Source organism: Leptinotarsa decemlineata, unplaced genomic scaffold, assembly GCF_025532065.1.
Source record: "Leptinotarsa decemlineata unplaced genomic scaffold, Ldec_3_MD MMD2_tig00001719_RagTag_RagTag, whole genome shotgun sequence".
Classification (NCBI taxonomy): domain Eukaryota; kingdom Metazoa; phylum Arthropoda; class Insecta; order Coleoptera; family Chrysomelidae; genus Leptinotarsa; species Leptinotarsa decemlineata.
Genome location: NW_027412569.1, coordinates 11,869,293 through 11,894,309, shown reverse-complemented (window position 1 = coordinate 11,894,309; position 25,017 = coordinate 11,869,293). Strand labels below are relative to the sequence as shown.

Sequence of the window (25,017 nt, the reverse complement as noted above, 5' to 3'; positions counted from 1 at the left end):
ATCCCTAGACTTTTCCGATGTGTGTATTTATGATAGGACAGGCAATGTAGGTATAAATTGAATGTAATCTAGTTAGTTTTGAAAATGGTGTAATGACCGAAACTAGTCAACAAATATAAAACTATTGTAAAAAATAGACAAATGTGTGTTTTTATAGTGTATCTTCAATATCGTTTTATCCGTTTCATAATCTATTCGTCTTCTTAACACTGATCTGATTCCAGTATCTTGGTTCTTTTCGCTTTCTCTTCTTTCGCTCAAAAGATCAGTTTGTACAAAAATCACAGCTCATTATAAAAACATAGTCTACAGAAGTTGTGATAAAAATCGGATTTGTTTCCGGAAAGAAACTAGTCGCAAGCGACTCCGTTTGGTGGATATCCACCTTGAAGAAGACAAAAATAATTGAAAGAGGAATATATCTTGTCCCAAAATAAGATATCGATCACGATCTAGCTGAAGTGATGTAGGATACGGGAAAACTATGAAAGACTTGTGAATTCTATACCTTGACCTTCAAATTCGAATCAAATTTTTTTTTATTGTTTCTCTTAAATCATGACTGTTTGTCGAGATGCTACATTTTTTCTACTATAGAATGAAAAAAATACTGAAAAAAAAACTTATGTTCCTTAGTATTATCTTAAAAAAATGAGGGTTATGTATCACACACAGATTGAGGGAAAAATTCATATGAAACGGCAGTAGATTTTTTTTCAAAGTTTAATCAAAGAATATGTAGTACTATTCATTTGTTATATGTTACTAATTACTGAAAAAATAGTAATTACTTGTAATGTGAATTCACATGTTTGTCGCATGTTTGTAGAATTTTCCGAAAGTTTGAAAGAAGCCGAATTTTTGAAAATTATTTGCTTTGTTGTTTTTCGATATTTTTTTTGTCATTTCCTCTAGCATGCGAGGAAAACTGGTAGAAGAAATAAAAAACCTCAGCAAATCCAATTTAAATTTTGGAGAGAATGACTGTATCTTGTACGACTTTGATCTCTCTTGTAATTCAACAGGTATAATTAATAAAATCCCCACAGATGTAACTTGAAACGTGTACATAAACCGCCAACCTACTTGAAAGACTTTATTTGTAATAATGATTTTACTTATAGTGACTGATTGTATTAACTGTAACTGATCTAGTTGAAATAAGTGTTACTTTAAGAAAAAAATTAGAAAAATGAAAAAAAAAATTAATAAACGTGTTGTATGTTGTATCATTTATTTTGTGTTCTATGTTTTTTTGACAGTACATTGTCATCTTGATGAATAAAGTTGTGTCCTGATTAAATCATTAAACATCATGAAAACTAGTATGTCTTATTGACTCAGGATCCCTGGAGAATATAACATGCCTATTGTACAGAACCATAATTCGACATTTACAGAACCATAATTCGACATTTTATGATTTTGCTAGCGAGGATTCCACAAGGTCCCTAAATAGTCCTCCTCCAACAGCATTCAATTCTTGATATGGAAGGGTCCCCATCAGTTTCATCCAAGCCGTTATGTTGGGGTAAATTTTCTCATCGATAGGAACGAAACAAGACGCATTCGTCATCGTAGTCCATATGCTAAAATCGGCAATGGTCATAGCGTCTCCAGCAACATATTTTCCTCTTTCCAGGAAAGCTTCCAGAAAACCGTAAGCTTCGCTAAGAGCTTTCGCGTTCTTTTCTGGAATTTGCTTGACTCCTCCGAATATAATCATACCCTAAAAATAGGACTCAATAATTTTCAATGCAAGGCAAAAATTATTGCTGGAAAATCATGTATTTTGTGATTCTACTAATATTATAAATAGTCGCTCCTGATGGATAATCTGCTTGATGCCCTTGACAGAAGGTCAAGGTCCACGTCGGGAAGGGTAGCTTGTAATATCCTCCAAATCACGTTGGACGTCACAGTTGGCGCCTGAGGGAGCAGATGTCTGTCAACCCCAGCAAAACTGTGTTAATCCCCTTCACCAAGAGGAGAAAATTGGACGATCTAACGCCAATTTCCCTCAATGGTGGGGTCATTGCGTTTGGAATGGAGGTGGAATATCTTGGCATTGTCCTTGATAAAAGACTCATCTGGAACGCTGACTTGGAAAGAGTTTTACACAAAGCCAGACTGTCTCTATGGACATGTCGTAGGATTTGTGGTAAAAATTGGGTCTTAGGTCCCAAAAAGCCTCCAACTGTCAACTACGAACTGCCTTATAAAGTACTATTTCCGAGTAGAGAGGACTGGATCCTCCGAGAGATGGAAATATCAAGAGCAGATAGTTGTTGGTTCACAGATGGATCAAAAACACCTTCCGGTTCTGGTGCAGGTGTTTTTAGTCGCAGACCCAGGACAGATATCTACCTGCCTAGATATGCGACTGTATTTCAAGCGGAAATGTACGCTATTGAATTATGTGCGGAGAGATTGGATAAATCCAAACTCACACACAAGTCAATAAAAATATTCTCCGGCAGTCAAGCGGCGTTGAAAGCTCTTGGCTCCTACTGAGCCAAGAAGACTTAACAGATTGTCTCTGGTCTGGGTTCCTGGCCATACTGGCCTGGAAGGCAATGAAGCTGCTGACTCTCTTGTGAAGGAGGGTGCTGCAAGCAGCTTCATTGAACCAGCATCGCTTCAGGCTTTGCCAAACAAACATTGAACACCTGGATGGCAAGAAGATGGACTTCTGGCAGAATCTTCCAGGATTCCTAACCTGACCTAACCTAATATTATAAATGTGAAAATTTGTATGTTTCTATATCCGTCGAACAATCACGCAAAAACGGCTGAATAGGTTTTGATGAAAATCAGATCCAGAGAGAAAACAAATATATGTAAGGGATGAAAAAACTATTACTGGCACGTCATATTACTTTGCGCTTGGTTCAATGTAATGAAAACACCTGTAGTTCCGCATGTAAGGAAATAGATCTTAAGTATGGTAGAATATTCTTGATTCAAACATCGAAACAAGAATTTTTGTCTGGTAATTTTTGTGCTTCTCTACCCTTCCATTCTGAATCATAACACAGAATGTTGATGCTTCCATTATCAATTCAACTATACTTACGGCAATGGGAGTAGACTTGGAAAACAAATCTCCTGAATCGAAGAACAGTCTCTGGTTTATTATGGCTCTCTTACTAGGATCAGAAGGATACAGGGGATTTTCTTTGCCGTATTTCTCTGCGAGATAAATCATTATAGCGTGACTGTCCCAAACAACTACCCCATCGTCTACCAAAGTTGGGACAGTATGTTGCGGATTCAGCTGAAAATTAAAACACAGTATAAATAAAAAGGTAAAAATCATTAGATCATCATCAGGTATGAAGGAACATTTCAGACATCGAAGAAATTTACTATGCCATCTCTGACCAAAAAGAGCTACATTTGAAAAAGTAGGTAAAGGATGTCCATTAAAAAATATTTTCCTGCCATTCGGTTATTTCAAAATCACCAAATAGTTCAATCTTTCTCTTGAAGATGATCACTTGGTGATCGAAACACGTGTCGAGGTGTTGAAAATAACGATTTGGTGTTGGAAAAAACTCCAGTAATATTCATTACTTCACCAAAGGTTCCAAACAGTGCATTATAAGTAGATAATAACTTAACAAACCTTATCAGGTTGTTAGAATTGCCATATGGCAGATAAGAAGAAATATTTCTAGAAATATCGATTTTATTGTGTTTGTCTTCAGGAAATTATTAAATGTTCCGCCATTTTGTAGTAGGTGAAGATATTGACTTCATATTCTAGGGTTGTGAACTATTCGTCAGGAGCTTCAAAATGATGTGTCGTAAGACTCCCCTGTCCATTTATTTTTTTTTTCCAGATAACGCTCAGTCGCCATCTTGAAAATTTCATCTGTCAATTTCACTTCAACATAAAGTATTCATGCATCAAGTTCATTTTCAAAAATTTCTATTTTTTGAGTTGCCTCGTTCAAAAAATAAAAAGGGGTGGGACATTAAAGAATTTCACTATATAGAGCAACTACAGTAGAAACTTAAATTTCAGAACTGGTTTAAATATCATTCTTGTAAATTTCGGTGGTTTCTTTATAGAAATATACGAGTATATGTATGATACTTTTTTATTCATTTCCCTGTCTGTTGAACCCCCAAAAGTCGGAACTTGTGCGAGCTAAAGATTAACGAGGTCTTACCTTCCAACGTGCAATGTCTGGAACGGTTATATGGTGCAACATTCAGATTATTCACGTATTTTAAGTACTCAATTTTGCAATTCGTTCTTGAGAAACCATTTTTTGCAAGTTTAACAAACAACAGTTGCGAAGTTATTTCTGTTGTTGTACATTTTGGATTATCTCTTTCAGATTTTTTATGCTACCATGTAGTTAACGACAGAAACATCAAAATGTCAACTTATACTACTGGACTATTATTTAGCAAACGATGAAAAGTGCCTGAGAATATTGAGGATTATAGGGTAGTTCTTATCTGGTTAAGTTATGTACCACAACCCTCCATTTTTGGAAGTATGTATATAGGGATCACAGTATAATAGGCCAGTGAAAGGGTGCAGGAGCATAGGACTATATACTGCTTTATGTTCCACTTGCTAACTTATATATGGGTATCATAACAAAAAAAATCAAAAGCATAACAAGTGATACTTCAATAGATGATATATTAGAACGAGTTGTTCAGGAATAGCAACTTCACAGTCGTTATTATGAGAGAAAAATCTACCATACCTTCAGAAATTCGTTTTTGAGCTGGTCCCCGTTGACCACATCGACCTCAACAATCTCCAATTCGACCCCCAAAGCCTTTGCACAGAGTAAAACAGCCCTCACACAGGGACTGAGGATGGTAGAGTATAACTTTGGAGCCATAACTAACTAATTTTTTATTAACTATGATATATCAGCAAGAATCGATGTTCAGATGAAACGAGGAGGTTGATGAACTCTTATTTATGCTCTTCTTGGTTGGCATATATGGAAATAGGATGGATTTTGTAATATATATCGACAAACAAATCGGGAGTGATAACCTCAGGGTCTTTTATAAACACAAACAGATAATAATCATTAGGTTGCTTTGAAAGTTTTGTCTGTTTAAATGTAATATAATCTAAAGAAATAAACTTTAAATGTTCAAGACCGTCTCGGATATATCTACACAGTAGGTTGAATGGACTGACACATATCAGAAAACAACTACTTCACTGGCTAGTACCACGAATGGCGTTGGATTATATCCAACAGGCGTCAGTGCAGGAATCTTCACAGAAAATTTTCTGCATATGCAATTGGCAATACAACTGAAAGAGTCGACCCTCAATTTTGGACGAACACACTTGCCTGTAATCGCAAGCGTTATTCGTTCTTTTGAGTCAGTCAAATCTGAAGGTTTACTTTTGTTCACATTGCTCTTTACATATCCCTATAAAAAGAAACCTAATGATAAATGATCAGGTGATCGCGCTGGCCATTCAATCGATCCTCGCCTCTCAATCCCCCGATTAGAAAATGTTGTATCGAGGTATTGCCGGACAATAATTTGGTAATGTGGTGGTGCTCCATCCTGCTGAAACAATATCGTATTCACTTTCCATTCAAAAACTTGGGAGTTATACCTGTTATTCGACGGGGATTGAAGGTAGGGATAGCATTTTTCCGTTGAAGAATGTCAAATTATAATTTAAATGTTTAAATTATGTTGAATTACGAACCATAACCGAAATAATGAATTTATTACATTCGGCTTGTATACTGTATATTATATTCTCAGTCGATTTGAGAAGCTCGTTGGTCGATGAATTTTTTTAACAATTGCAGTTAACAGTAAATGAAGATAGCTATTATTATGATTTTTAGATGAATTCATGTCACAACTTAACAATGTATATTTCAGGATAGTTATGCAAAAGTGGCATATTTCGTTTCGAAGCCTTCATGCGAGTCTACAATTTCAAACTAGTGCGTCCCTGTCTACATTTTCATGCCGTATTCCTTTTTTGTTGGGGGAGACACTCAATCAAAAACCAGTGAATTTTTCAGTGTCCTAAATAATAGTTCAGTGTCGACTGTTTCAAGTGTTTCTTTGTCTTTTATATCGTAATTTTCAAAAAACCATGCTTCAAATATTCGTAATGTTCGTAAGTCCTTGTAGCAGAGCTGTTATGATTTGTGCAAGAACTTTGGGTCTGAACATCGATGTGATACACGTAGATATAGAGCCTGACAGAGAAAAGGAATTTTTGGCGGTGAGGGTGTTTATGAAATACTTTCATTGATCTCTATATAATTACTCTTTTGGAAAATGTTCCTGTGTTCAAAATTGAAGTGAAATACAACGCCATTCAATGGTATTCCTCAAGGATCGGTACTGAGACCGATCATGTTCATGATAAATAATAATAAGATGTCGTGTTTACATACATATGTCTTCAATCGACGAACAGGCAGCGGTCCTCGGTTGAAGACAAAATGGGAATAACCAAGAAAAGTACTTCATAGAAACAACTGCGTGAATAGGCCTTTTCATCACGAATTTTTTGTGCGTACTGTTTTTTGTAAACAACCATGTTAAAGAGCCTGCAACTCATGTTTTAAATTGAAAATATAAATTGAAGTTCATCAATTATAACAAAGAGTGAAAAAAAAAATAAAGGAGTGAGTTAAAATAATCAGAAAAAAATTTTTATACTCCATTATAATTATGTTATCTGTACGAAAGGGAACAACAAAACAAATAATTTATTTGTTTGTAGAGATAATATTCTTGGCCCAGCCATTATTGATTAAAACAGTACGGATGTTTTGAATTGCCGCCATTTCAATATGACGGCTACGCTTGCGCTCGTCTTATGATGAATATGATGAATACAACCATATAAAAGATTAAAATTCACTGATACTCATGTTAACAGTAATTTCAAATTCGATAAAATAGTAGTAATAAACTCAGTAACAATTTGATTCCATATTGTTATTTATTGAGACCCTTGAAGCACGTTTCGAATGACTCAACACAATCTAGACTAACTCATGGCCCCATTATAATTCCACTGCTTTTCGAAGTTTTCATTGATGCAAAGAAAAATCATGTTCAAGTTCAATCCAGAATTGAATCTGGAAGATGAAAAAAAACGTCAGCGCCTAGTTGTTTCGCTACAATGAAAGGTGTCATATACAGTGTCATCCCCAAACTATGCACCAAAGTATGCACCACCAACTTATTTATTAAGGATTTTTCGACAAAAAGTTGTTCTTGATAAAAGTTTGTGCATCCCCTAAAACTAAACATGCACTAACGAACTACAGTACAACACACGTAATATGCGAGGAATTTTCAAATATTTGATTTTGAGACAGGAGTAAAGTACTCTTATTTTGAAAAATCCCGGGAAATATTATTTGAAAAAATTGTTCAGCATTGAAAAATACATCTAGATTTGGAGTTATGGCCATCTAAGTGAAGTTTTATTTTTTTACTCATTTTTTGAATGGGTACTACAAAAAAAATTGCTTAAACGATACATAGACAGAATCCTGTATACGATGGATCATTTTAAAAGCCTGTAATATCACAAATTATACAACTATGGTGTTAACCACGGTCAATTGTTTTAAAAAGTAAATTAATTTCCAAACTTTTTGGTGCAAAGTTATTTTTACTTTTTGTTAATACCGAAAATTACCCAACATTATACAGTATTGTACAAGAACTCAATATTCAATAATATCAAATCACAAAACATCAAAATAAAATAGACATTTCGGAACAAACTCATTGATTTTCTGGAGATTCAACTTAAGACACTCATTTTGGACAAGAAAATCTCCAGGATTTGATTTAATAATATTGAATATTGATTTTTTGTTACAGTTCTGTATAATTTTGCGTAATTTTCGGTGATAACAAAAAATAAAAATAACTTTGCACTAAAAACTTTGAAAATTAATTTACTTTTCATGGTTAACACGACAGTTGTGTAATTTGTAATATTACAGGCTTTTAAAATGAACTCTCGTATACAGGGTGCTGTCTATTTATCGTTCAAGCAATTTTTTTTTCTTAGTCCCCATTTAACAAAAAAAGGGTGAAAAATAAAACTTTACTTAGATGGCCATGACTTCAAATATAGATGTATTTTTTTAATGCTCAATAACTTATCTAAACAACATTTCTCAAGATTTTTCAAAATAAGAGTACTTTACTCATGTCACAAAATCAAATATTTGAAGATTCCTCGTATATTACGTGTGTTGTACTATATTTTGTTAGTTCATGTTCAGTTTTAGGGGATGCACAAACTTTTATCAGGAATAACCCTTAATAAAGAAGTTTCCCTTATGGTGCATACTTTGGGGATGACACTGCACACTGCCTAGATTAAAAATTACCATCCACAACTCCAATACACTTTATAATTATTGAATAATGAATTTTTCAATTTTCAGGTGAGTCCAAACCGCATTATTCCAGTTATAAATGATGATGGTTTCATACTCATGAACGTTCACGCTATTTTACCTTATCTGGTAACTAAATACGCGAATGGCAACCCCTTGTATCCTAGCGACATTTTCCAAAAAGCCTTGATAGATCAAAGACTTCATTTCAATAGTGGTGTTTTATTGGCTTCTCATTCTAGATTATGTGTGAGTATTGAGTGTAGCAAATTTTTTTCGAAAAAAAACATATGATTCAACACATAATTGAGGTTTATGCATGCCCCATCGAATTTGATTGACATGTTCAAAAATGTCTAATAAAACTGTTATAATAATAATAATCCATTTATTTCGCTTGTTAAAAAGTACATAACAGTGGACAATTCTATATAAAAATATATATACAGTGTGTCCAAGATAAGGATCCTAAGCATGGGAATCTCAGTACCTGTTGGAGATACAGCTTAGGTTAAATTAGGAAAAAGTTGTGTTCTTTAAAGCTTATTTACATGCCGTTTAGAAACTTGAAGAATTTTCATGGCCTGCTGAGTTATTTGGGAAAAACGAGAATTTGACAATATCAATTTTATTTTATTCTGACTTTATTTGAAAAGATATCAAAAAACGAATAACACTTTTTCATTGGCACTTTCAAGGTACTACACGATGGTATTTTTAGTTTTTATATCCGACGTTTCGTTTTCAAAAAACCATCATCAACTTTATTTTTTTAAATAGCCCGAAAAAAAAGTACACCCTGTATCTGATTCCATTTTTTATTAGGAGTTCAACGATGTAACACATGCCATTGTTTTCTTTTTAGTTTAAGGGAAAATTGCATTTTTTCTATTTTTGAAATGTATTTTTAAGTAGGTTAATAATGATTTTTTTAAAGTAATGAAAACAACAAAGAAATTAACGCATTTTTTATTTAATTCAAAGAAGGTGTTCAAACAGGTTTCCGTTATTTTCCAAACATAAGTATGATCTTCTAACTGTAGAACTTAAAACATCACGTAACATCTCTGGTGTAATACTGTTAAATGCGACAGTTACACATTCTCGTAACTGCTGTTCAGTTTCAAAAGAATGTTGGTAAACCCGGTTTTTAACAAAACCCCATATGAAGAAGTCCAGAGGAGTTAAGTCAGGGGATCGCGCTGGCCAAGACACTTCACTAAAGGTTCCAATCCACCTTCCAGGAAATCACTGCGAAAGATACTCTCGAACTTGTCTAGAATTATGTGCAGGAGCACCGTCTTGTTGAAACCAACAGTTATTGACCTGTGCCAGAGTTAAATTATCTAAACAGTCTTCTACATAGTTTTGCAATAAATGATGGTATCGTTCAGCGGTCAAAGAATTATAGTAAAAAAGCGGACCTAGTATTTTAGTTCCTAAAATTAATATGTGGTATATTAAACCCAAAACGTTCTTGATGTCTTGATATTTTCTTAACACGCGGATTTTGCTGAGCCCAGTAATGCGTATTGCGGCGGTTGAAGATACCATTATTAGTGACCATACTTTCGTCGGACCATATTATTTTTGAAGGGAAATTATAATCTTCTTCACACGCGCGTGTATACCATTCGCAAAAATTTCGGCGCCGTTCGAAATCCCCTGGTTTAAGTCCTTGGCAAATCCTAAATTTATAGGGGTGATATCTATTTTTACGCAAAATAAATTGAGCTGTGGATTTGGCTACTCCTACATTATTTTCGATTTGCCTAGTTGATATTTCAGATTTCTCAACAACTGCTTGTGAAACATTATTTTGGGCTTCTTCTGAAGATTCCTTTCTTCGAGATAAAACAGGCTTTTTAAATGAACCATATTCTTTTAAATTTCGAGCCAGCTCTAAGAAAATGGACTTACATGGCTGCTTTCTTTCTGGATATGTATTGAGATATATTGCTGCTGTATTTACAGTATTTTTGTGGAACAAAATGTAGCACGTTAGCATGTCAAACTTTTCTTCATGGCTATAATGCTCACCCGGCATATTCGACGATAATAACACAATATTATCTATTCAACAATAAACAATAATAACGACAACAGTAACAATAACTCTAAAAACAACAACTCGACAAACAAACAAATTAAATAATATTTGACAGGCTCGGTGACAGGTATTTACGTCAAAGCATTTGTTTGCAACGCCTACTTAAAGATTTTTTAAAAAATAGAAAAAATGTAATTTTCCTTTAAACTAAAAAGAAAACAATGGCATGTGATACATCGTTGAATTCGTAATAAAAATGGAATCAGATACAGGGTGTACTTTTGTTTCGGGTCATATAAAAAAATAAAGTTGATGATGGTTTCTTGAAAACGAAACGTCGGATATAAAATCTAAAAATACTATCGTGTAGTACCTTAAAAGTGCCAATGAAAAAGTGTTATTCGTTTTTTGATATCTTTTCAAATAAAGTCAGAAAAAAATAAAATTGATATTGTCAAATTCTCGTTTTTCCCAAATATCTCAGCAGGCCATGAAAATTCTTCAAGTTTCTAAACGGTATGTAAATAAGCTTTAAAGATCACAACTTTTTCCTTATTTAACCTAAGCTGTATCTCCAACAGGTACTGAGATTCCTATGCTTAGGATCCTTATCTTGGACACACTGTATAGACACATAAAAGTAGTGGTTATAATTGAAAAGTTTAAAATAATGGTAATGTCGAATAGTGACAAGAACCTTGAAGAAGACAAAAAAAACACCTAACCTAAAATTTTTCAAGGGTGTAGCAATTTTTTTCTATGAGAACAGCTTTCAGTCATGATTTAAAAATATTGACATTTGGCACATTCTTTACCGAATCATCAAGCTTATTGTAAAATTTTGGTCCAAGAAAAAGGTGGCTTTTTTGGTATATGGTGGTTCGGTGCATATGAGGTATTTATAAGTTTTTAGAGCGGGTCGGGTATTTATGCTGATTAGATATAAAATTATGACCATTCTTGTACATGTATATGCATAATTCATAAGTATAAATACCCGCAACAGTGAGTATTTTGAGTTCTTTGAAAATGTTTCTACACGATTGCCTCCATCCTATACGAGCAATAGTTCTCTTAGCGCATAGCAATTTCTGCGGAGTTTGTCGCAAAGACTTTCAATGTGAGGGATCCAGCTGAGCTTGTAGTCAAGTGTAAGGCCAAGCATCTTTGTTGTAGAGCAACATTCAACATACAACTCCTCGTTCTCATAAATGCTAAAATCGCCATGAGCAGAATTCAGCGAGAATTTCACTAATGATGTTTTCGTTGATTTTTTTTCGCCCATGTTACTACCTGCTCATAGACATTGTCTATTTTCTCTGCAAGTGCTATTGCATTACTCTCCTTGATGGAGAAGTTGGTGTCGTTTGCATAAGCAACCACATGTATTTCCGTGAAACTATTCTTGCAACACAACAACCCACTGGTAAGAAGTTTCCTGTATTGGTATAGATATGTGGATAATATCCTGGTATGTTTCACAGGAACGAACAGACAGTTGACAAACTTTTTGAAGTTCATCAATTCTCTCCACCCTCCTATCACATTCACAGTGAAGATGAAACAGGACGAATATATACATTTTTTGAACTTGACAATAACAAAAGATAAGAACAGACATGATTTTTCAATTTATCGTAAACCGGCACATACAGATATTATCATTCATAATTCGTCCACTCACCAATACCAGCATAAGGTAGCAGCTTTCAACAGTATGATCGACAGGCTGATAAATGTATCCTTGTCAGAAGCGAATTTCAATGAAGAACTGAATATAATAAAGCAAATAGCCGTCAACAATGATTATGATAGTGGTCTGATACATTCTTTATTATCAAAAAAGTTATACAGTCAAGATTTGAAAGAAGTTTACCCAATTCAAAGAGAAGAGGATAAAAGTTATAGAACCTTAACCTACTTACGCCAACCCACTACAAATATTTCAGATTTTCTGCACAGCAAAGGTGTAAAGACTGCTTTCAAAACCAACAACAAATTTGGGCATGCACATTAAAAATAACAAAAATAAAAGTTAAGTTTCAGAAAAATCAGGAGTGTATAAATTATCGTGTGGGTCATGTCTGATGTTTTATATAGGTCAAACTGGAAGGACGTTCAATACCCGCATGAAGGAACACAAATATAGTTTTCAGAATGGAAAAACAAATTCCACATATGCCAGTCATTTAATCTCAAACTGAATTGAATAATTCGCCATTATTGAATCTGTTCATTCGCAGGTAAAAATAGTTAGGTATATTTACAGGTAGACTTTCGAAAAATGTATTTATACCTGTCTTTTTCAGGTAGATTTATTATTTAGGTACTACTAATATTATTCAGGTACTAGTTTATAGTATATGATGGTGTAATTTAGAAGTAACTCTCAGTTATGCTTGAAGAAGCAGTTTTTGTAAAACCCTTATAGTGAAAATCATACAATAAACACTATTGATTATTTTTTTAATATGGATTTCCATCAAGTATCGACCAGTTCTATTGAATTTTTCTCTTCTATGAAGCGGATTGTTCAACCACCTGAAAAATATTGAACATGTAACTACCACTAAACGAAATAATTCTGATTTTTTTTTGTAATAATCTGTCATATGGTTTTCCACAAACTATTTGTTGGCTACTCAGTCAAATGTGTACAAGTCCGGCCCTGTGACCATTCAAATCATATTTTCGTTTTTCTGAATTGTTTCGACAAAAACTTTTAACCTATTTGGATGTCCAGTGTTTCTCATCTAGTGACTTTTCGACAAATCCTGTTTTCGTTCCATTTATCACATGAAACTATGGCTATAAAACTTTTCATGACGGTAGTATGTCCCGGTTCTAGAGCGATTTTAGCTTGTGCAAGACTTTTAAACGTAGAAGTAGAAATGATGATGGTGGACATTGTTAATGGAGAAGTCACAACTCAGGAGTTCATCGCGGTAAGTGATAATTTTTGTATATTCACCAAGTACCTACGCTGTAGTAACTAAATATTAAGCTTGAGTTTCGGCTGATAGAGATGTCACGTTTGGAAATATATACAGAGTGGTCCAACGGAAAATATGCACCTTGCTTTTCTCCTTTTTTTGTAACTTAACGCAAAAATGCTCGGACAGGTCAATTTTGCTTTTGAGGGGGACACATTTTAGATGTATTTTTCTACCTGTGCCTTCAACCCCCTAGCGAGGGTGAGTAACAACCCTATTTCTATTTTGAACTGTTTTCGAGATAAACTGTTTCAAACGGAAACTGACGTGGTTTTCTTGCCCGTTTTTTTGAATTCATTACTTATTATGGACATTCAACATTTTTTTTTTATACTTAGTAATATTTTAGTAATATACAGTGGAATACAGTGGTTGATCCGTTGAATAGTTTACCAGAAACGGCTAACGCTCATTATGAAAAGCCCTGTATACAGGTGTAAAAAAATGGTGATGTTTTCAACTGAACGAAAAATGTATTAGAAAACTAGGAAGTGGCAGAATTGCCTTGAGCACGATGACTGCGCCCCCTCACGAAAACTCACGTCAACTGTGGATAAAGTTTGAGGGAAAGACAACTCTATCAGATTCGAAACTCGAGATTTATTGAGCAAGGGAATTTATGAATGTTCTGTATATCCTACCTGTCTCAGTCTTCCTTTTCAGGTGAGTCCGCATTACACAGTTCCAGTTCTAGATGACGATGGATTTTTGCTTTACGACAGTAACTCGATAATGGCATATCTAGTGACGAAATATAGTGAGAGCCGCTCTATGTACCCAGACAATGTTTATGAGAGAGCCATGGTAGATCAGAAACTATTTTTTGAATCAGGATTTTTATTCGCGACACATGTTAGAGTAGCTGTAAGTATAATTGTATTTTTATTTCTACTAAGGTAGAAATCTAGGATTGACCAATGCAGAAGACTACCGTTCGTGGCTTATTGCGTCTGGGCACATGTTTATCGGACCCAATGATCACCTACGTCACGGTGTATAGAGTGATCACGTCTTCCCAAATAAATCGGGACTTCGGGGACGGAGACTGACCAGCTCAACCTTCGGGGAAAATAATAATAATGATTCATATAGATACACTCCTAAAAACAATTAGATGGTCACTTCTTTATGAGCTTGTACTTTTTTGAAGTAAAAAAAAATTATTATATTTCATGTTATTTTGAAAGGAAATGCAAATGGCTACCAAATCCATGCTAAATTATTGAATCATTTCTTGTTGTGCTTTGGATTTATGTGACAAATTGAAGAAATACAAATATCAAAATGAACACCCTTTATAATAGGTGAGCCCAAACGGGAATTTCGGGATTTACTAAAGCGCGGCAGATTAATATACAGGGGGATACCTTGTACCCGGTTAAGTGATTCCAACAAATATGAGCCCCATATATAAGGCCGCCTGTGAGGGATGAAGGATCAGATTAGTAAAAAAAATTGATCATCAAAAATTCTCGAGCGCGTCAGATTAAGGTAGGGTGAGTTAATTACCTGCTAAAAAGTGTATATTCCAGTAATCTGACAATTTGAGAGTGACGTAAAGAAAGGGAAGGGCAGCAAAGTTGCAAAAAAATAACGTCATTTCGGCATTCTCGAGCGTAGCTAATTTTTTTTCATTCTGAGGGAAATAATTCATGGATAACGAAAAATATATAATCTGTCGATTTCCGCTAGCCGAAATAACAAAAATTCGTCGATGAAGTTTAATGCGTGCAGCTGTGTGATACCTATATTTCCCCCTCCAAGTTTCTATCCCTCTATTCTCTATTCACTTTTTCTCCATCAATTACCCTCTCACTCCGTCCCCACTCTGAATTCTACATCCAGCAATTAATTAATCAATTAATTGATGGATGTAGCCGTTACTACGTGGTAGGAAATCATAATGAAGAAAAGAGAAATCAAACTTTCTAGGTTTTTTACCACTTTTATTTGTAACTGCAGTTTCGTCCTATAGGGACATTTTCACACTTATATATTGTATAAGTTTGAAAATGTCCTTATAGGACGAAACTGCAGTAACGTTAGTTAAAAATAAATAATTAATCAATTGATTATAAAAGATTAAATTTTTTGAGCATTTTTAAAAATTGTTTTCTTATAAATACAGGTATTCTACTTAAAAAACATACACTCATTTATTTGCATGCTATGTCCTAAGCTTTTCAATAATTGAGTTCAATGAATTGAAAAGAAATTAAAAAAAAATATTGTTTTTGTCAGATTAAGCGAATCCCTCTAGATAATCGTCAGATTAAGAGACAGCACGTCTGAAACATAAAGATGAACAATATATATCTTAATCTGACGCGCTTGAGTATTTCAAAATGTCGAATTTTTTTGCACATCATAATAATGGCCGCACATTCGTTATTACTATTAGTACTTATCCAAGGACGCCACATTTCAACAGATAACAAACATTTTGAGTATTTATAACTGCAACAATATCGAATTTCAACACTCAAATCGCGATCAGTTCCTGAACTGAACATTGACGACACAACGGCGATACTCATCCACACATTCTATTCGTCACAGTAACATGACTTCAAATTTAATTTTATGCCGCTGCCAACTAGTTCACGTGGACTAGTTGGCAGCGGCATTGTACAGTATTGGTTTTTTTGGCCTTTGAGATGCCGATATTTTTAATTATTCACAATACAGGTTACTTCGACTATACTTGTTTTAATTTCGCTGGCCTGTCACCTGGACTACACTAATCGTTTTCTGTTTCAGATGTCAATATATTATAATCACGAGGATACCCTCTTAATTGAAAGACCGAGACTGATAGAAGCGTTCAACACTATTGAAGGCTTCCTCGAAAATCATTTATTCGTTGCTGGAAACCGTATGACAATCGCGGATATCAGCATTTACACAACCCTGTCGAATGTGATGACATACGAACAACTGAATCTTGATGAGTATCCAAATATTGCCAGTTGGCTGGAAAGGATGGACGACTTACCGATTCGGGAAGAAAATGATGAGGGACGTGAAATTTCAACGTCGCTGTTCAGCTATGAATATATTTCTGGTAGTTTTATATTTCTCAATTCAATATTCGGATTTGGTTAACAGTGCTTCTGTTTGTGGAAGGGAGCAATTTAAGAAAGAATATACACACATCGGAAAAGTCTGGGGATATTTTTATAACATACTAAATATCATAAAAATAAATGTATGAGGTCGTTTAATTTCGATTAAATTAGTACACTCGACCACCCTGTAGATTTCTATGGGTTGAACAAAGCCTGCAAAAACGGTAACTAATCTTTTATCAAGTTTTTTACAAACTGTAGGTTTTCGGCTAAAATGAATAATCTGAAAGTGTCGAGTTTGTACATTCTATGCAGTTCTTGCTCTGCAATTAAACTGGAAATATTGTGCTTTAACATGGAACGCCATCACTTACCATTGGCTGAGATGAATAGAGCTGTAGGGCTTCTTCAAGGTGGCATGCGACAAAATGATGTAGCTCTTCGTTTGGGAGTCTCCCAAAGTGTTATCAGTCGATTGTTGCGGCGTTTCCGTGAAACTGGCAGTCCAACCGAACAACATCCAGGGCGAGGACGCGCTACAACCGCAGTTCAAGACCGATTTTTGGTCTTAACCGCAAGAAGACAACCGACAATCACAGCACCTGAGTTGGTTAACGTGTTGCAGCAGACTCACCAGGTAACTATTGGTCGTGATACTGTCAGAAATCGACTGCATGAAGCAGATCTCCACAACAGAAGGCCACTTAGATGTCCACCTTTGTCGAGAGGCAATCGCGGTAGAAGATTAGAGTGGTGTCAAGAACATCGAAACTGGGATGCAAATGATTGGGCCACAGTTTTGTTTACAGACGAATCCAGATTTGGATTTCATCCAGATTCTCGTCGAGTAAGACGTTCATTATTTCCAGGACGTAGGAAATAATGAACGTTTGAGACACGTCCAGGAAGTCCACACATACAGAGGTGGTACAGTAATGCTATGGGGCGGAATCATGATCGGCGGCAAAACCGATCTCGTTTTTCCAAACCGCTCCCTCACAGCTCGATAGTACCTTGACACCATTCTTCTACCTATCGTCCGTCCGTTTGCTGGTGCTGTTGGTGAAAACTTCCACCTAATGCACGATAATGCTCGTCCATATGTCGCACGTCTAGTGACTGACTGGCTCACCAACGAAGGAGTTGATGTATTGCCATGGCCAGCACGATCACTGGACCTGAATCCCATCGAGCATGTGTGGGACATGCTTCAACGAAGAATTACTCCTCATATGGGGAACATTCACACAACGTTTCAATTGAGAGAGCTTTTAATCGCTGAATGGGCAAATGTACCTCAACAAGACATTGACAGACTCTGTAATATCAGGACATCAATTCCGTCAACTACATCGGTTTATTGGATGTCAAATTGAATAATTATAAGTCTTTGGAGAATCTCGTTACTGGAATGGAAAAGTCAGCTTCTTAGGAACTTGGAAAACACTGTGACACAACTCCAGCCACGGTTGATGCTTTTTTTACAAAGGTTGCCCCAATGTAAGGATCTCCACCTCTTCCCGAGGCTACACGATACTTTTACAGGAGGTGTTGGAAAGAAAAAATGTTGACTATTCAAAAATCCGAATATGAGTATATTTGAAGGCCGGTTTGTTTTTTAAGGAGAAAACACAAGCACTACAGGAAAGTCCTTGAGACGTTCTAAGAGCGCCTGTGCGAAAGTAGCCATTCACATTGGATCTGAATCGCTGGAGATTAAATCCATTTGGAAAAATGACCTCAGGAAGTTTATTCCACAAAAACGCGATTCTCCAAATGTAAGAGTTCTCAAACAGTGAAATTCGAGATGTACTGAGTTGAACCTCAAAACGATGAGCAGCCACAACCCTTCGCATAGTTCTGATATGTACCGCTCTTGGTGGAATCAACTGTACCAAGTCACTTGAACACTTGTGAAAGTATCTTCGATGTTCTAGACTATCAAGGTTGCACGTGATGTTAGGGTCTCCAATCAGGCGGATGCCTCTTTTCTGGATGGAATCCAGCAACTTCCAGTAGTAGATGTTTACAGCTGATTCTCGGCCTCCCCCCACCACTATGACGTATTTATTGCTTTTTTTGTTGTTGTTTAGTAACATCAAGGCGATGTGACCTTGAAGTGTCCGGTGCATGGATCGTTCAGAATGTTTTTTTTCATATGAGATTTTGTGTGTGTGTAGTGACGTAATTACATTTGGTTGGTGTGTGGGAATGCACGGTACAGGGTTTACATTTTTCATTTATGTTCATGACCTTGAACATGGAATTCAACTTTGAGATTAGGGAACTAGATTGCATACATGGTAAAGTCAGGGTTTTATATTGTCCTTCATGTGTACTCTGTACCTGTTTGTACAGAATAAACACACGTCTGAATACCACGAAGATCCATCGACTGATGAGCAGTCCTTCTTAACCAGTTTGGACGGTACCCATCGTGACAGAGAGCGTACACGTCTGCACTCCGTGAAGTTTCAACGACCACTGTTTGCTTGTATCGCCTTCTGTCAACACATCGAGTTGGAATTGGTGGTGGGGAGCGCCTGTGTTCGACGCATCGAGTTGGCTTCGACCTCAATCTACGTTACACCCTTAACGTACGTCACAAGGTAATAAGGATAAGGCGACTTTGAGGTAGTGTTTTGGGTTTGACTTTGAATGACTTTCAATCACACTTCATATTTTCATAGCTATTTCGAACAATGTTCAAAGTCGCATAACCTTGGGGGTTGACCTTGTGATTTCAGTCTGTCTCGGGTCACATTAACATCGAAATGACCTCTGCATACGTCACATGATCATGTGCTTGTCTATGTACAAACATACGTCTGCATACTTCAAAGATCCTCCAAGTAATGAATGTTCCATTGGTGTGAGCCCACCAAGTTAGTAGTGGTGTGACATCACAGCAGTAGCAACCGTTCAACGGTAAGAGAGCGAGATGTTCACTCCACGACGTGTCGCTGAGTAATGCGTATTCATCGGTGTGCCCTCACCTCTCTGGATGCGCGAAGGCTGTGACGTAACGCGTCGCTCTAGCCTCGCTATCGATGATGACACGCAGGCAGCCGAGAACTGTGTTACTCCCCCCACCACTATGACGTATTAATTGCTTTTTTTTTGTTGTTTAGTAACATCAAGGCGATGTGACCTTGAAGTGCCTGGTGCATGAATCATTCAAAATTTTTTCATATGAAATTTTGTGTGTGTTTGTGACATAATGACGTAATTACTTTTGGTTGGTTTGTGTGTGTGTGAATGCACGATATAGGGTTTCATCAAGTGCTTGTCCATGTACAAACATACGTCTGCATACTTCAAAGATCCACCAAGTAATGGTGGATCTTTGTGAAGCAACTTCAGGGTTTGTTTAGGGGCAGTGCCCCATTCATGAGAAAAATACTCCAAAGAAGGTCTGATCTGAGCTTTATGAAACATCAAAAGTTGCTGAGGTGAGTAGTTTTCTGGTCCGGAACAGTGTTCCAGGCTTTTGAGAAGCAGCCTTTGCAATTCCAGCGACATGATTGTGCCAACACATATCACCTAGTGTCAATTTAACCCTCCAACATACTTATCGAAGCTACAATGCTATTATTTTTTTCTTTATTACTGGTTTTTTGTGAGGCAATTTTGTTGTTTACTAGTTCTCTAAAAATGTACTATTACAAATTTCGTAAATAAAGTATTGTTTTATATTAATTGAGTTTAATATGCTCATCTTGATCATCGGGACTTCATGTAGCAAAAGAAAAACTATTCAAAACTTTCGTATTTTCCGCCATCTTTGAAATAGACATCACTTTTATTCATATTCCAGATAACTCGTTCGGGTCCAGCGATTGGTAAGGCTTGGGAAGAGTCTAGATTAGGCGCAGCTATAGATCAACTGGAACTGTTTCTTTTATCAAGTGCTTTTGTGGCTGGTGATAATGTAACAATCGCGGATATCTGTATTTGGACGACCTTAGCAAATGTTATGAGTTATCGTGTCATGAATCCCATCATGTATCCAAATATCACGAAGTGGCTTGGGAAGATGAATGCAATACCTTTTGCTGAAAATAACAGTTTGCGGTGAACTAATGATTGAAAATGATTCAAGGGTGAGAGAAGTATTAAATATATTTTTGTATGTTTTAATGTCATGTTTTTTGTAGCTCAATATCTCAATGAATATGTACAATACAATACAATACAATACTTTTTTCCTGAGCGGTGCAGCCAAGTGTAAAGATGGGCAACACTTGTTTGCCGAAATCAGCAAACAACACAAACGCACGGAGTCAACAACAGGAGCCAACCGGACATTTGCGGTTCCAGTTACAAGACCTAGAATTGCCAGGCTACATCTAACACGACCACGTAGGCACCGCGCTGATGAGGCCAATAGCCAGAAACACGTGTCCGCGGTTTGCCCCCCTTTTTGGAGTGTTATGTCCACGAATTGTTTCATTTTTGATTTATAGCATGCCCACTCGATGAAATCATCATTTGTATTTATATCCTGGACCCGGATGTCACGCAGGTAGCTATAGTTGCCTACGTGGTCGTGTTAGATGTAGCCTGGCAATTCTAGGTCTTCTAACTGGAACCACAAATGTGCGGTTGGCTCCTGTTGTTGACTCCGTGCGTTTGTGTTGTTTCCTGATTTCGGCGAACAAGTGTTGCCCATCTTTATACTTGGCTGCACCGCGCTGATGAGGCCAATAGCCAGAAACACGTGTCCGCGGTTTGCCCCCCTTTTTGGAGTGTTATGTCCACGAATTGTTTCATTTCATTTCAGTCAATATCTGCGCGCTATGGAAACACTATTTTTTGTTATTCAAGCTTTCGGAAAGTATATTGTTCTCCTTTATCAAGGATATCTACAAAATAAAGATCATGTGAAAATTATACAGCAATAGATATGTTACAAAAACTCACCAAAGTTAGTATAAAATATAAAAAAAATGCATATAAATCCAAACATGAAACGAAAAGTCAAATGAAAAATTTGACGTTGAAAATTTTGTTACAGCACCAGAGAAAATGTGATTATTGTAATATTAACACATACAGTGAGATTTAAATGTAAGTGTGAGTGAAAAATTATTAGTAATATGATATTGAAATTATTTGTTTGGGTATTTCAGATATTGATTGAAATACTCAAATTAAAAATAATTTATATATATATATATATCATTTCCATAATAATTTCAATTCAAGAGCCACCGGTAGACAGCTGTTTCAGTCTATTGGGCTTCGTCAGTACCGGGCAGGCGGTCCTCGATTGAAGACAATGAGAAAAACCAAGAAAGAACTTGATGAAAATAACTGCGTAATAAGTGGAACCACCTACTGGTGTGACACCCAAGTCAACTTGCCAAGTTTTTATGTTTCGCTTGCGTTTACGCAGTTATTTTCATCAAGTACTTTCTTGGTTTTTCTCATTTTGCCTTCAATCGAGGACCGCCTGCCCGGTACTGACGATGCCCAATAGGCTGAAACAGCTGTCTACCGATGGCTCTTAAATTGAAATCAATATGGGAATGATCAAAAAGTACTTTTCCGTAACTGTACTGTAACGTATCCCCCCACTACTGCCTCTTGCCCTTCTTTCCGTTCCAGTCTTTTCCTTTTTCCCCTTCAGTCCCCTATTTGTTTCTTTACACTCTTCTTCCTCCCTGTCAGTCAACTTCATTTGCATTATATAGATGTTGAACGAATATTTTCCATTCTTCTACAGTTATACTTTCAATAATGCCCATTCATTTATTTTTTTCAGGTTATCTATCATACAACGTAGAAACTCTGCTTATCCAATTTATTGCATCAAATCTTTTTTCATTAAAAATCAATACAATGAAATAAATGTGCTGTAGTGTAAATATAATCCAATTATTTTTGTTACTTTTAGATTTTGTATTCGTCCGTTTCGTCCTGATTATTTTTTATACAATATTCACTGTTTATTTATTCAAAAATGTTTTGTAAATTGTGAAGTTTTATATGTTAGCTCTAAGAACAATTATTCCATGAAAAACTTGATTAGAAAACTATACCTGCTCTTAGAAAATACATTACCTGTACTAGTAAGTCAAAATAAACATATACTTTTAGACAGTTAGTTTTTATCAACCATGAAACCAACTGACTCTTAAATACGATTTATTTTTTATTGTCTGTTTGAATTGCATATTTTTCAAATGTCGAAGCTGAAAAGTCATCAAACTGATTTGGTGAAAGATTTCAAATGTTCCCATTTCGACATATATATTAAATGATATAGATATAGAAATTAAATACTTTGTCTAATTTCCACTTACTCAATGTCAATTGATATTAATACGACCAAGGTTTCGGTTTTTACACTATTCTCAAGTATTCTAACACTACTGTAGTAGGTAATAAGATATATACCTACATTCATTAGTACCAACTGCATAAACTTCAAATAATCAATATCACAAATCAACATATATAAATAAATGTGCATTGAAATAGCAGCCATTATAGCTGTCATTGTTGAGAATATATGTCCTGTTGGGATATTAGTCACTTCCAGAAACAACGCGGGATGACAGATTATGTCAGGCGTCTCAATAATCAGTTGTCAGTTGCATTGAAAGTTCATTTAATGTTATATAGTAGTATTTTTTTCTTACTCGACACATCAAATCAACTTTCTATGCAATTGTCAACCAACTACTGGGGCACATCGCCTGTCGTCTCGCGTCGTTTCTGGGCGTGTCTAATATCCCTACTGAACGTACATTTAAAACAATTGTACTATAAATTCATTCCCAGTTTTCGCTTCATCTAGTTTGCTACTTCAATATACAATATACTTGTACAATAAAGACAGGTTCATCAGTTGATGATAATGATAGAATAATTTGCCCACCATATGCCAATTTGAGTCAATGTAAAAAAATTGCATGTCTTTCTTCCTATTTTTTTTAATATCATCGAAATATCTATATCTTCAACCGTCCTTCCACAGATGATTTTCAATACTTTGGGGTTAACAGCTAAAAGTTGGAAGATGTGGGCGCATGGTGCTTTTCTGCAATCAAATTTCAAAATGAGATTGCCAAAAATTATACTCAGGAAGGATTTTCCTAGGACTCAAAACTAAGGTGAACAATTTACGACAAAAAAAGTATTTCTCACAAGGTACTGGTTGCCCTTCTTTCAAATTCAACCGATAAAATGAATCGAGTGTGTTCGACAATGACTCACAACTGAAATTAATAGAAGCACTATTGATTTTCCAATATACTCTCTAAGACAGAATAGATTTGAATACATTTCTAATAAAATCTCCGCCAGATTTATTCAGATCATTATTTGGCGTTTCTTCCATTCGTTTCAACCAAGATGCGATGTGTGGGTACTTGTCTTCTTCGGCTGGCAAATAAGCAGAGGAATTCGTGATTGTTGTCCAGATGCTGAAGTCTGCGATAGTCAGATCATCACCAGCAACGTAGTTGCTGTTTTGAAGATACTCTTCCAAGACACCATAAGCCTCTGTCAAAGCTGTCAGTAAATCTGGAGATATGGTCTTGGCTCCTTTGTAAAGTATAGGAATCTGTAAAATTGATCAAATATTGAAAAATCAGATGGACGCTGAACTCAAATTCGTCAACGACACTGTCAACGACAGTTGACAGTGAAGAAAGCGAGCGAATAGGGATGGTGGAAGTGATCTATAAAGTATTAATTTCAGTAATGTCCGGAGTGTGTAATTAATGTAAAGATGTGTAGATGTTATTGAGTTGCTTTTTTGTATGGAAAGATGTAATACTTATTTCTGAAGGATCGTAGGAGTAATAATAGTATACTCACACAAACTCTAATATGGTTTGCAAACAAAGTTCCACTATCGAAATATAATCTTTGGTCCACCAAAGACCGCTGCTTGACATCTTCTGGATACAAAGAACTTCCCTTGCGGTAGTTTGACACCAGATATGTCATAATGGCATGACTGTCACTTACAATAAATCCATCGTCGTCTAATACTGGAACGGTATGCAACGGATTCATCTGAAAACAACAAACTACTGAAAAACTCGGAAAATCGGAGCCCAAAAATGAAGCATCGGTTTTCATGAGTGGTGCTAGGCTTTACTACCACGAATGCATTATTGGACACATGTGTTCTTCAAGAACAGGGAAGTAAAGCGAAGATTGTTGGCCAAACCACTTGAACAACGCATTGAAACGCATTTATAACCTAATTTGACCAAACTATACAGTCACTGCTTTTATTACCTTTAGAAATTCAGGTTTGAATTGCTCCTTGTTGAGTAAATCCACTTCAATCAAATCCAATTCAATTCCCAGTTGTTTCGCACAAAGAACTACTGCTCTTGCGGGGGGGCTAGCAAGGATCCAATACAATTTTGGAGCCATTTCTTCTAAATGATGATACACACTCGTCAACAACCTTTGGACCACTAACTAGCTAGCCGTACGAGCTACGAATTTGTTTTGTAAGCACTTCACAACAAATCGTCTAA

At 35.9% G+C, this 25,017-nt stretch overlaps 2 protein-coding genes across 2 annotated transcripts; one reads left to right on the top strand and one right to left on the bottom strand.

Moving 5' to 3' along the window:
* Positions 1 to 1,394: 1,394 nt before the first annotated feature.
* LOC111515202 (uncharacterized) lies at positions 1,395 to 25,017 on the bottom strand. Its single transcript, XM_023171435.2, has 6 exons — positions 24,770 to 25,017; positions 24,341 to 24,541; positions 23,781 to 24,083; positions 4,731 to 4,877; positions 3,077 to 3,277; positions 1,395 to 1,729 (listed from the first exon to the last, which is right to left on the bottom strand). Exons 1-6 carry the CDS (start codon positions 24,908 to 24,910, stop codon positions 1,418 to 1,420), a joined length of 1,305 nt encoding a protein of 434 aa, XP_023027203.2. The 5' UTR covers positions 24,911 to 25,017; the 3' UTR covers positions 1,395 to 1,417.
* On the top strand, positions 13,164 to 20,505 carry LOC111515176 (glutathione S-transferase D7). The gene is made up of 4 exons (XM_023171412.2): positions 13,164 to 13,394; positions 14,106 to 14,306; positions 16,203 to 16,506; positions 20,328 to 20,505. The coding sequence occupies exons 1-4, from the start codon at positions 13,185 to 13,187 to the stop codon at positions 20,354 to 20,356; spliced, it is 744 nt and encodes a 247-aa protein (XP_023027180.1). The 5' UTR covers positions 13,164 to 13,184; the 3' UTR covers positions 20,357 to 20,505.

Bases quoted from the DNA above. Each gene is read 5' to 3' on its own strand.
- LOC111515176 (XM_023171412.2), top strand. From the start codon at position 13,185: ATGTCCAGTGTTTCTCATCTAGTGACTTTTCGACAAATCCTGTTTTCG. The intron at 13,395-14,105 runs GTAAGTGATAAT...CTTCCTTTTCAG, and splicing joins CAACTCAGGAGTTCATCGCG to GTGAGTCCGCATTACACAGT. The intron at 14,307-16,202 runs GTAAGTATAATT...TTTCTGTTTCAG, and splicing joins CGACACATGTTAGAGTAGCT to ATGTCAATATATTATAATCA.
- LOC111515202 (XM_023171435.2), bottom strand. From the start codon at position 24,910: ATGGCTCCAAAATTGTATTGGATCCTTGCTAGCCCCCCCGCAAGAGCA. The intron at 24,084-24,340 runs GTGAGTATACTA...TCAATTTTACAG, and splicing joins CAAACCATATTAGAGTTTGT to ATTCCTATACTTTACAAAGG. The intron at 1,730-3,076 runs GTAAGTATAGTT...TCCTATTTTTAG, and splicing joins CCAAGTCTACTCCCATTGCC to GGTATGATTATATTCGGAGG.